The sequence below is a fragment of the Narcine bancroftii genome, chromosome 7, assembly GCF_036971445.1.
Source record: "Narcine bancroftii isolate sNarBan1 chromosome 7, sNarBan1.hap1, whole genome shotgun sequence".
Classification (NCBI taxonomy): Eukaryota; Metazoa; Chordata; class Chondrichthyes; order Torpediniformes; family Narcinidae; genus Narcine; species Narcine bancroftii.
Genome location: NC_091475.1, coordinates 172,923,058 through 172,936,098, shown reverse-complemented (window position 1 = coordinate 172,936,098; position 13,041 = coordinate 172,923,058). Strand labels below are relative to the sequence as shown.

The 13,041-nt window shown below is 37.0% G+C and overlaps 1 protein-coding gene across 2 annotated transcripts; it reads left to right on the top strand.

Annotated features, from left to right (window-relative positions):
- The first annotated feature begins 2,841 nt into the window (after positions 1 to 2,841).
- On the top strand, positions 2,842 to 10,315 carry gja3 (gap junction protein, alpha 3). Of its 2 annotated transcripts, none has more exons than XM_069891347.1 (2): positions 2,842 to 3,010; positions 6,368 to 10,315. In XM_069891347.1, exon 2 carries the CDS (start codon positions 6,385 to 6,387, stop codon positions 7,555 to 7,557), a length of 1,173 nt encoding a protein of 390 aa, XP_069747448.1. In that variant the 5' UTR covers positions 2,842 to 3,010; positions 6,368 to 6,384; the 3' UTR covers positions 7,558 to 10,315. The 2 variants fall into 2 exon arrangements, with proteins under 2 accessions (XP_069747448.1, XP_069747449.1); XM_069891348.1 differs by lacking the exon at positions 2,842 to 3,010 and adding an exon at positions 3,040 to 3,135.
- The last annotated feature ends 2,726 nt before the right edge of the window (positions 10,316 to 13,041 follow it).

The window sequence follows — 13,041 nt, the reverse complement described above, 5'->3', positions numbered from 1 at the left end:
TGGAAGGCTAGACTGTAGCTCTGGACTGCTTTATATACAAGGTCACCGGGATGATCCCTGGTGACCTTGTGGTGTAATTACATATTACAACACAAATGCTAGGTATTCATGGTGAAAGAATGAACTGGATTTGACAATGGCCAGACAGGAGAAGCCAGTGAGTAGTGGTGGATGATTGCTCTCAGAGTGGAGGCCTGAGATTAGTGGTATGCCTTGGTGATCAGTGCTGGGACTATTGTTGTTTGTGATCTATATCAATAATCTGAATGATAATGTGGTAAATTAGATCAGCAAATGACACTAAGATTGGTGGTGTGGTAAACCGTGAAGAAAGTTTTCAAGGCTTTCAGAAGGATCTGGACCAGCTGGAAAAATGGGGTGAAAAATAGCAGATGGAATTTAATGCAGACAAGTGTGAGATGTTGCATTTTGGATGGACAAACCAAGAAAGGATATACATGGTAAATGGTAGAGCACTGAGATGTGCAGTAGAACAGAGGGATCTGGGGATACAGATACATACTGTAATTCCCTGCATGTGGTGTCACATGTGGATAGGGTTGTAAAGAGAGCTTTTGGCAGATTGGCCTTCATAAATCAAAGTATTGAGTATAGGAGTTGGGATGCTATTGGTAAAGTTGTATAAGACTTTAGTGAAGTGCCAGTTGATGAAGTCGACAAAGATGATGTGGTCAAACCATAATCATGGCTTTTATTAGCAGAAACTCATGGTACAATAATGAAAGACAATAGATTCATATACAGTTATATCCAAGGGGAGTGTCCTTAACAGTAGAGATGATGCCCAGCCAATGTTAGTACAGCAAGGCTCGCCAGAGGGGAGACAGGCAGCTTGACAGACATTCACCATAATTAGTGAGGCCAAATTTGGAGTAGTGTACATAGTTTTGGTCACCTAACTACAGGAAAGGTATGAATATAATAGAAAGAGCGAAGAGAAGATTTACTAGGATTTTTCCCTGGTCTTCAGGAACTGAAGGTAATTTTATTACCTGGAGTGTAGAAGAATGAGGGGAGATTTGATAGTTACTTAAAATTGAGGGAGATAGACAGAGTAAATATAGATTGGCTTTATCCTCTGAGGATAGGTGAGATACAAACCAGAGAACATGGGTTTAGAGTGAAAGAGGAAGTTTAGGGGAACTTCACACAGAGAGTAGTAGCAGTCTGAAATGAGTTGCCAGCTGAAGTGGTGAATGTGAGCTCAATTTTAACATTTAAGAAGAATTTGGACAAATACATGGATGGGAGAGGAATGGAGGGCAATGGACTGGGTGCAGTTCAATGTGACTAGGCAAAGAAAAATAGTTTGGCACAGACTAGAAGGGCCCTGTTTCTGTCTTGTTATGTTCTATGGTTTTAAAACCTGGAACCAAGCTAATATTCAAACTAATTGCCTTCAGGTGTCCCAACACATTTTAAAAAAAATTAAAATTTAATTTAAAAAATTAAATTAAGACATACAGAATGATAACAGGCCCTTCAGCCCATGAGCCCGTGCTGCCCAATTACACCCACTTGACCTACAACCCCTGGTATGTTTTGAATGGCAGGAGAAAACTGGAGCATCCAGAGAAAACCCTCGCAGACATGGAGAGAACAAACTCTTTATAGACAGTGTGGTCCCTGGCAATTGTAACCATGCCACCCTTTGCAAACGTATGCAAAGTTTTTGTGTTTTAAAGCATTTTGTTATTTTCTACTATAATTTTCTCTCGCTCTATTCAGTTCTGCAGCCATTCTATTCCCCACTTCACTATCCTGTCCATTGCTTCTTCCACCACCACTGGTAGCTGTATCGACATTTTTTCATACTAAAAATGCCTTAATTGCAAATTGAAGTTATTTGAGGTGAACAAGAATAAAAATCCTGAATATATGGTTACTTCTTGGTGTTTCACAATGATTTACATCCAGCTGTTTTTTCATCCTTATCCAAGTATTGTCATAATTTGAGTCTGCATAGTGAGACATTGTACACAGAAGTTACTGCTTAAAAGAGTAATTTGATCTAACTTTTTTTTACCCACTATATCCAATCAATTAATTCATTTGCACGGGATCAAAGCTGAAAATATTGTTCTAAGTATCTGTCTAATTGATTCAGCGATTGAGCCATGAAGTAAAGTCACATGAGAACACAAATGACCTACTAAATTTATCTTGCTTCACTTAGATGATACAGTGTTCAAGACAGTTCAGTTGGCTTTTAACTGCAAGAATGTTTAGAAAACTCCTTGGTTAAGAAACTAAGAAAGTGAGCAATTAAGAAGTAAAAGAGATATTGGGCTTTGTGATATTTCGATTAAATTGTATCTATTTCATGATAAATTTGATAGTTTAAGTATATTACTGAAACAAAGTTGACATCTAACCTTGGATTGATTGGGACAAATGATACATTTTATAAATTCTAGTAAAAAAACCCAATATCAAATGGCTAATTTGCTATAATTTTTAATCGGCTATGTACACAAGCATGTATTTGTAATGATTTAAGCAAATTCCAAAAAAAAACACTTGCACTCTCTGCTAGAGTTCCATATTCTTAAAATTAGAAGTAAACTTGGATTTAAATTTTAAACGTGAACATCATTTCCAGAGATACAAGAGTTCATAACTCATCCCATTCACTACATTGATTGTTTCTGGACCAACATTTATTTACAATGAAAGGTTATAATCTTTTGGTTTGCTTGTTTTAAAACAGACAACGAGAATTTGTAGAGATCCCAGCTATGATTTTTTTTAGTGGGTGGAGGCGTGGCATTGCCATCCGTCTGGTGACATGCGAGGTTCATCCATGCATTCCCACAATGTGACAGCGGCAATGGCTGGGGGTGAGAAGGAACTTCGTGCGATCCGGCTTGCAGATTTAACGGACTCCTGAATCACGTTTTCAACCCCTCGCAAGACTGGCTTGGAGATCGATGTGCGAAGAAAGCGATTGCGCTTGAATAGGCTGGCTGACAGCGATCCGAAGTGTTGGGTAAGCTGGGAGGGGGAGGGTTACCTCGACAAGTCTGCTTCATGTCCCCAGCGCACTCAAAACATGGCATCTATGACAGCTGGATGTGTTGACTGGCTGGCTGGTTTTGCCATCTCCAGTTTGAGGTATGGTACTATTTGGGATAGCAAATATTTTAAGACGGGATCTTTTCATACCCAACTTTTTTGTGTTTTTGCGAGTTGGTGGGGAGGAGCAGTGGTGGAGTTAAGAGTTCCTTTTTTATATTCCCCCCCCCCCCATAAAAGTTTGAGACTAGGATTTAAGATTTCAAGGTAAACTAGCAGGAAAGTGATTTTGGGTGCAACCTTGTAGTCAAGGAGCGATGTGGGAGCTGCTTCGCTGACCACAGACCTGGCACTTTCCCGACCAAGCCACTCTCTAGTTCAGCCACTGAAAGGAGCTAAAACAGATCATTTAATTTGAATTCGGCGCAAGTGCTTTAGTTATTTTTTTTGTTCCAACTTCGAGATTACTTTCTGAAAGAAAAGCTTTTTTTGGGGGGTGTTTTTCCCCTGGAAACCAGCCTTCCCTAAACATGTAATAGATCAACTCCAAGACCATAGCGTCTTGCAATAAAGACGGTCCTTGTTTAAAATGAATTGTTTTCATGCGGAAGGGAAAGTCGGAATCATTAAGTAAACAAGGATTGAAATAAGCGTTGGCCACAGAGGGACAGTGACCACCACGGGTTTTTATATAACACTACAAAACGATTCCACAGACTCGATTCTGAGTTGGGAAAGGAGGTCGCTTTCAATGTTGCGGTTTCAGAAAGTTCTTTTTACGGCTCAATCCTTTTAATTTGTTCGAAATTAATGATGTAATCAGAAAGTCTATTCGTATTTCATTTAAGTAATACCCCTGTGACTAAAAAAAGTCGCATAATTCGATGATTGCCTCCATGAAATGGAAGCCAAAACTTAACAAAATGCTACATAAAATTACACGAGTAAACTAAGTATTTTGCCCTGACCTGCTAATTCCTCGTGAAGCTGAATAGGCTGGATTTTCCTTGTTCAGCAATGTGTTTTCTGATGATGTAGGCATCCATAGAAAGTAACCATTAGTCTGCTGAATTGCCAACATGATAAGCTTTATATTTTCTAATTCACTGGCATACGCGCAACAAAGAGATTTTGTCTCTCTAACTTACCAGTACTGTGATTTTTTTTGGGGGGGCCCTATTAATAATATAGTTTAAAGACTCATTTCTCAACTTAACCTAATGACAGATGACAAGTATTAATTTAGCTAAAACCAATAATCATTTAAAGTTAATAGTTGCCAATGTTTAACATTGTTTAAATGTTTCAACAATCAGAATGAACACAACACAATGAACTGGTGTATTATAAATAAGATTGTTTATTCCAGGCTACCAAAGTTTTAATTTGTAGCCCGATGACTACAAAATTACATAATTTTGGATAATCTGGAAACCTATTTCAAAAGAATTTGGAAAGTTACAAAATCATGTGGGAATTATAATATTTTTCCAAATGATAGATTAAATGCCCCCTTTAAACACCTATTTGGTAAAGACTGGGAAGAGATTGGTCCTTTGTACACAGCCAAAACACACTGCTTCCATAATTTGATTATCATCAACTCATAATTATTTAATTGATGTCCATATATTTTTCAAGAATTCATATTGTCTCAATTAATATTATTTGCTTGTGGCTTTTATTTTTATAATACAGTATCTGCCAGACTGAATCACTGGGTTGGATTTTGCCTGTTTGAATTTAGTATGTGATACAGGGCGAATTCTGTCCAGTAAGGCCACTTGACATTTCATGATTACCACAGAATTGTTTGAAGTAAAATTGTAAGTTTATTTTACTCCATGATGTTCTAATGAATGGTATTCTTCAAACAATTACAATAAGCCTGTCAAATCTATTCCAAAATGTTGGGGGGCATTATTTAAAATGTGTGCAAATAAGCATTAAATGGAAACAAATGAGATAAGTTAAATGGAAACAATAATAATGGGAAAATGAAAGAAGATCATTTCAGAAATGATGGCAAGGGGATATAAATTGAGTTAACATAATAATGTTGCAGTGTTTGTTATGTTCTAACAAGATTCCCATGGTTCAATGTTGGCCCAAAGTAAATTTATTAATAATGAATATGCAATTATGGAATAGATTAATTTTAAAATTCTCTGATTTTTTTTAAAGATATGCTCACTAAATGCAATAAACTTGTTTTATTATTCTTCAGTTAATACACTATCACATTATTTATTCTGGGAATTGTTTTATTAATCAAAAATATAAATTGTTAACAATACTGTGATAAATTAGCAGTTGGTGGATTGTTAATATTTCACTGAGATACATTTGTCCCACATGATTTTTTTGATTAGATGCTATCAGTGTAAATGTGACTGTTCACATTACTAAACTTCAAACAAAGAAATAAAAGCACTGAATTAAATGGACTATCGGTTATATGCTGTTTAAACCAATTAATTTCTTATGTAAATATTAAATTATAATTTATTTCCCTAGCCTGGAAATGAAAATATGCAGCAAATAGAGTATTAATAAACATCTGTGTTTACCTGACGTGCAGATACAGTCATCTGAATTTTGCAATTTTGTGTAATATTACGGACTGATTTTCTTTACTATAGCCATTTTTCTGGTGGATTCTATCTAGGTAAGATTTCAATATTCAAAAACAATTTATAACTTGTAACATCCCTTCAGCAATTATAATTAACAGAATGTTTGGTTACAGCACTTAAGTGAAATTCTTAGTCTTATCTAATATTGTTTCTGCAGCTTTATAGCTGTGGACAAAACCTAGTGTTCATTTCAGGCCTCAAGCAGAGTTTTGTAAGTGGTGATTAGAGGTGAGGATTCAATGTTTAGTTTCAAATTTTAAAGTAATCCTAGTAATTCTGGTATATAATGATAGTTTCAAATTTGAAAGTAATCCTAATGTTTCTGGTATATAATGATAAATATACCAAATATTAACCATTAATAGCATTTTCAAATATCAAATATAGGAAATACATCCATTAATTAAAAATATCACCACAAAACGCTTTGTAAATATTTTTGCAAATTGCAATAATGAAGTTCTTGCTATTCATTTGACAAATTTTTGCAACATACAATATGGATATTTTATGCACATTTAATTGATTTCTAACTCATTGCCCCTATATTATTTTTCATGCATAAAGCTCTTTATGACAAAACCAGGTAGCCCAATAGGTGAATTTTCCAGACTGAGTATTTAATTCCCCTGATAGTTTTGGCTTTCTGTTTGCTTTGCATCTAATGCACTTTGTTGTATGGATTGTTTTTCTAGGGCAGAAACTTTAAACAATGGGTGACTGGAGTTTTCTGGGAAGGCTTTTGGAGAATGCACAGGAACATTCGACCGTGGTCGGCAAGGTCTGGCTGACTGTGCTCTTCATCTTCCGCATCCTGGTGCTGGGTTCAGCGGCTGAGGAGGTGTGGGGGGATGAGCAATCTGATTTCACCTGCAACACTCAGCAGCCTGGTTGCGAGAACGTGTGCTACGACAAAGCATTCCCCATCTCCCACATCCGGTTCTGGGTGCTGCAGATCATCTTTGTCTCGACACCCACTTTGATTTACCTGGGTCATGTACTGCACATAGTACGGATGGAAGATAAAAGGAAAGAGAGGGAGGAGGAGATCAGAAAGCCCAAGGACCAGAGAGACAAAGAATTAATGCTTCAAAGCGACAAAAAGAGCAAGCTTCCCTTTAGGGATGAACATGGTAAAATCCGAATCCGGGGTGCCCTTTTACGCACTTATGTTTTCAATATAATTTTCAAGGCGATGTTTGAAATTGGATTTATTGTAGGTCAGTATATTTTGTATGGCTTTGAGCTTAGACCTTTGTACAGGTGTGACAGATGGCCTTGCCCCAATACAGTGGATTGCTTCATCTCACGGCCAACAGAAAAGACCATCTTTATCCTATTTATGCTTGTGGTGGCTTGCATGTCCCTTTCATTGAATCTGATGGAAATCTATCACCTGGGCTGGAAAAAGCTGCGGCAGGGAGTGACCAACCGACACCCCTCAGATGTTGAGCCTAAGCCCGAGCCCCTAACGCCGGTGAGCAGGACGGTCCCAAGTAGCTTCACTTACCCCTACTTCTCCGACACGACGGAGGGACCCCACCCCTATCCGGGAGCCCCGCCCTCTGAGTTCAAAATGGCGCCACTGCCCGAGGACAGGCCGCCGTGCGTGATCTATAACAATAAGCTGGCGGCTGAGCAGAACTGGGCCAACTTCGCCACTGAGCACACCCGTGACTTCAAGCCCAGCACTGGCGAGGCGAGGGCGGAGTCCGCGCTGCCGACCAATGAGGACAGTGGGAGCACAGGCGAGGCGGCACACGGCGATGGTCACCTGACCACCACAGTGGAGATGCACGAGCCTCCCAGTGCAGACACGCGCCGCTTCAGCAGGGCCAGCAAAGTAAGCAGTACCAGAGTGAGATCAGATGATCTGGCAGTTTAGCACTGGCTTTGTCCTGGCCTCTCTGAACCCAGTGCACACCAAGTGCAAAGTCGGGTGGGTGGGCGAAGTATACATATTGGCAGGCTGGTGCACCCTGGCAGCCATGGCTCGCACACAAATGATTCATTTGTTAACCTTAACATTTATACATGCTCAATTTTATCACTTTTAATTAATGGAAAAGATACAGAAATTTAACCAGCAAAATACAAAAGAAAATGTACATTTCACATCTGACTGAAGCCTGATTTAGCATGTTGTATTATAATTGATACATGATCATTAATTACAACCCAAAAAGACCATCATATGTTGACTTACTATTTAATGTTAATCATTTCATGGCAAGATAAGACGTACAGAAGACCCCAGCCTTAAACATTCAATGCACTGCATTCATGATCGATATCTGCACGCTGTGATTGTTGGAAGTTATCTTTAATATAGCGGGTAGTCTCTAAAGCTGAACTTCAAATCACAGAAGGCTTCATCATACATGGCACACGTTGAATTTAATCCTACCACAGGGTTACAATATTTAACTTCTTGGTTTTCATCCATCTCCTCTGCTCCACTTACCTGAGTAAACCTCAAGTTACACTGAATGAGGTGAAAAACTTGAAGTAGAAGGATTGAGTACATGCTTTGATATAAATGGACAGAATATGATTTTGAATGCCTTTTATCCATAAAAGCATTGAACCAGGGCAACCTGCTGAAACTAATTGTAGATTAAAGGGGTATGCAATGCAATTTATTTATGTGTGAGGTCATGTTTGTGTTTTAGTTAATGCCATATTGTTCTAACAAGCTTAGGACTCTGCCAAATTAAAGAAGATGGGTTGAACTACCAAGAAGTAAAAATATGATTTGCATCAAAACAGGTATCGAATGATATTGTTACCATTTTAATTAAATGGTTTTTGGGTTATTTATCGTGAAATTGAAATGTTCCCAATGTTTCTTTAAGAAGGAGACATTTTTTCACACACTACCTTTTTAAAAAAAGAATTGGATTTAAACATTCTGAATAATCGCATTTATTATTGTTGCCCTTCCTGGCAGAGAAGCAGATATATTCCAGAGTTAGAGCATGATAGTTTAGTGTCCAGCTTATTATTGTCGAGTGTGAAATTTGGAGAGGGGAGGTGGAACTATCAGATCAGTGAAGATGAAGGATCTCGGTGTGAAAAGTTGACTGCCTATTCCCACCCCCACCCCCCACCCCCCACAACGGATGCCGCTTTCCTGCTGAATTACTCCAGCAGTTCATTCTTTGCTCCTGATTCCAGCATCTGCAGTCTGTGTCCTCGTAGAGAAAGTGAGATGCGTTGTGTTGCTTTGTTGTTAATTGTTGCTGCATTTCTCAAGATTCATAATCTTGACTAATATCAGGAAAATAAATGGTTAAAGTGTCATTTGCTTACTGACAGTTTAATTAGAAAATTGCAAATGATCCAACTCAAAGATTCTCCATGTTAATTTTTTTCTCTCAGACATGAGCAAACAAATAAATATACAAAGAAAGGTAAAAATACTAATCACTGTGTTGGAGGGTTTCTAGAATTCATCTTCTAAGTCTCATTGAATGATGGAGAATCTTACTAAAATGTTCATTTCTTTTAAATCAAGAAATTCCTATTTACTGCTATTGACTAGTTTTTGTGCGGGAAATGTTTTCAAAGCTTAGTTTCTCGCCAGAGAAACTTTGGCATAATTCTTTTCAGAGCAGGTTATTTGCAGCCCTGTGTTTAGCTATACTAAAGAAACAATGCACTGAAATAGAAAAAAAATCTATCAATGAAACTCTTTCTTAGATAATTTTAAACAAGTTGACTCTAGCTTTGAATATATTAAATAATTGGACAAGTAAATACAAGCAAAATTATGTATTCCTTGAATTAATAAATCAACGGCTTACTTCTGTTTTCCCAGGATTGATTTGTTTCTAGCTTGATATGATATTAATTGCTGAAATCTTATTGATAATGAACAAGAAATCAGTTTGTAGGTGTATTTTTAATGTGTTTTCTTTCTCATTCATTTTCTTGTATATTGTGTGCTATCTTTGTAACTGTGTTTCGGTTCCTGAAAGTTTACATTAACAGAAATTGCACATGGCAAAAAAAAAGTTTACATTATTAGACAGCACATTGCAAGAAAACAGGCCTGTCCATGTACATCAAATCCAAAATTAAATGTCTTAATACAAAATTAGAGCTCTTAAGAAAAAAACAATGTACGAACGAAGGTTATTTAAGTTGTTACTGTATATGCTTGATTTTTTACTGATTATGAAAAGTGCATTAGCTATAGCCACAGAGTAATTAGCACGGAGGCTATAGTAGTCGGACTGCATCATATTTGGCAATTAGTCATAAACAGATGTTCTTGACCAAAATACAATATTATGTGAGACAAATTATTATATGCATAGAATTTGAATTAAACTGATTAGGTGTCTTAATTCAATATCTAATGCTTCATACCTTTTCTTTAACAGCCAGTCTTGCTCACAGGCTTCAAAGCCTGTTTGTTGCCCATGAACCCTATTATTACCAAATATCAGCTCTCACTGGAGTTGCAACTTGCTGGGCAGTCAGGGACATTTAATGATTTGGAGCAAAAGCAACAAAGCTTTTCGAAGTGCTGTCTTTAAAGAAGTGCCTATGTATTCTGTAAGAGCAAATTGTTGTTAATGTTACTTTACCTCAAATGTTTACAAATGTGTTACCTAATAAACATTTTTGTACCAGAATTCTTTTAAAGAAAGATATTTTGCCTGATTTGTTTTGTCTCTTGTCTATCAAACTGGGTGTGCAAATCAAAAATACATATTTAATATACATTCTATCACAGATGTCTTTCTTTGGCTTGGTATTACATTGCTATGTTCATCTTTTCAGTTTATTCAGTTATTAGCTGGAATGCCAGGATAATTAGTGAAAATGAAGAATCTCTTTTGAATATTGTAGATATATCCATTCACAGCAACCTAATTTATTTTGGAATCAAAACTGTGGATTAGCAAATAAACTGTGTAATGATAGGAAGAAAGTATTGTTGGAAGATACTAACAAAAAAGATGGATTGCTTAAAATGGCTTGTATCTCGTTGGTTTTGTGAATGTCAGACCTATAAACATGAAGTTAATTTGTAAACAAATGATGTAGATGGAACAGGAGTGAATGTGGGTGGATGAAACAATGCACGTGATGTTAACTTATAAGAATTACCAATACATTTACGAGCATATGACAGCAGGAACTTTTGTTTAGCTTCATTTTTTTAGCTACTAAATCCTAAAATACTAGCTAATTAATACTTCCATTTGGAAAAGGAGCAGCTAGACTTGATATTGCAGGGAGGGGTAAAGGCAAGGCAGGAGGCAGTGAAATCTACAAAAAAAATTATTGTAATCAAAGCAGTTCAGAAATATCGAGGGCATAAATGGAAAAAGTGAATGTTGAACAAACTGGAAATGACAGATGCAAAACTCAAGTTCTAAATGAATAGGTCCTTTATAGCTACAACGATAAACAATACAGTTTCCCTTTTCTGCATCTTGCCATGCTACTGCAGAAAAAAAAACTTGTTTCATTTTACCTCTTACCTCACCAAGCACTCCACAGTGATTTACTTGCACTTTCCATTTTGTGTCCTATATTCACTGCTGACGACGTGATTACCACATTGGAGAGATCAAATATAGATCGGACAAATGTATTAATGAACATCTTCACTCAATATGCATATGTAACGCTGAACTTCTGGGCACCTGTTATTTAGCTTCCAAGACTGTTACAAGGGCGGTATGGTTAGTGTAGCGGCGCTGTCTGTAAGGAATTAGTACATTCTCCTCGTGTCTGCTTGGGCTTCCTCTGGGTGGTCCAGTTTCATCCCATCATTCAAAAATGTACCAGGGGTGTCGGTCAATTCGGTGTAATTGGGCTGCATGGGGCTCATGGGCCGAAATGGTCTGTTACCATGCTGTATGTCTTAAAAAAAAATGTTCAATGTTCACTTGAGGGAAAGCCTCAATGACATAGTTAAGTGGATATAAACTGATAATATAAACAGCATTTCCAGGATATTTGAGAATTTTGGTCTCGACTCTACTTTTCCCTCATAATTTTAAGATATTTTAAATCATTTTAAATCATCATTAGGTTGTTCTGTGTCCTCCTGTAACTTTACTGTCTTACTGCTCACAGGAAAAGAGGTTGTAGGTCACTGCCCCTCCCCCTCCTGTGTAATTGAATGTCAAACCCACCCACAGCTCATATCACCTCACAGTTTGTCACCTGAAATCACCTAACAATTGATCATCTGCAGTCACAAGAACCAGAACCTGGGTCAGTCCCCAGGTGCTAGGTATAAAACCCGGACATGAGGTTCAGTCACTCTCTTTCTTCTTGTCCTCTTGCTGGGTTACCTAACTGAACTGGGGATTGTAAACAGTGCTGGAGAACTAACTCATTGTGAGATGGGTAGGTGAGTACAATGGTGCCACTAGGGTTAGTGTTACTCCGTGCAGTAACTCATGGTGTCACACCCCCCCCCCCCCCCAACCTCTTCCTGTACCAGTCCATACAGAATCCTTAGTAATGTTTTTGGACTAATGTTACTTGTAAATCATAGTTCCCATATATCACTGAATTACAGTATTAGTGAGATAAATAGCTAGCAAAATTAAAATTACACCTTTAAATTACAATATCATATATATATGTATTTATGTCGTTTCTTTGATATTGATTTATGCACTCCATGTGGCATTATAGAATATCCCTGCACAATTTAATAAAAAGACAAATTAGTAATATTTGAAAAAATAGTTGCAAAAATATAGAATAATATGTGATATAGTTGTAAATTGCTTAAATGTAATATTTCTTAGATTATATAAATACTAACAACAAAATAGTTTTGTAAAATCTTTCTACATTGAATTACATTATTAGCTACAACATTGTGAGTAACGGAGCAGGATCTTTTTTTGATTTTTCTCCTTTTTTTCCTTTAATTACCACTTCATTCTCAAAAAAGTTATTGGATATAGGTTCACAAATACTAATTACCACAATATTGTAGCTAAAACACCAGAAAATTTGACAAAAGAAGTGACTATAAAAACACCAGCAGCAACAAAAACAACAGCATGTGCTTGTAGTGCGTGCAGACGAAACTATGTAATTGTAATTGGGTTATAATGACGGCTCTGACGGGAGCACATTAGAAGGTTCAAAAAGTAAGTTAGCATAGAGTTTTAGCCTTGTAGCCTTAATACACAAAAGTTGGGCTTATGATATTTAATTTTGTTATAACTAATTACAGGAATATTTTAATTAAAAATAATACATTTCTTCTGAAACACTGCACAAAAATTTTATAGACAGACCTATGGTGTTGCCTGGTGCAGTCTGTACCTGCCCTGCACATCCCTAGTGGGTGAGTAGGGGCTCCCTTTTGTATGCACTTCAA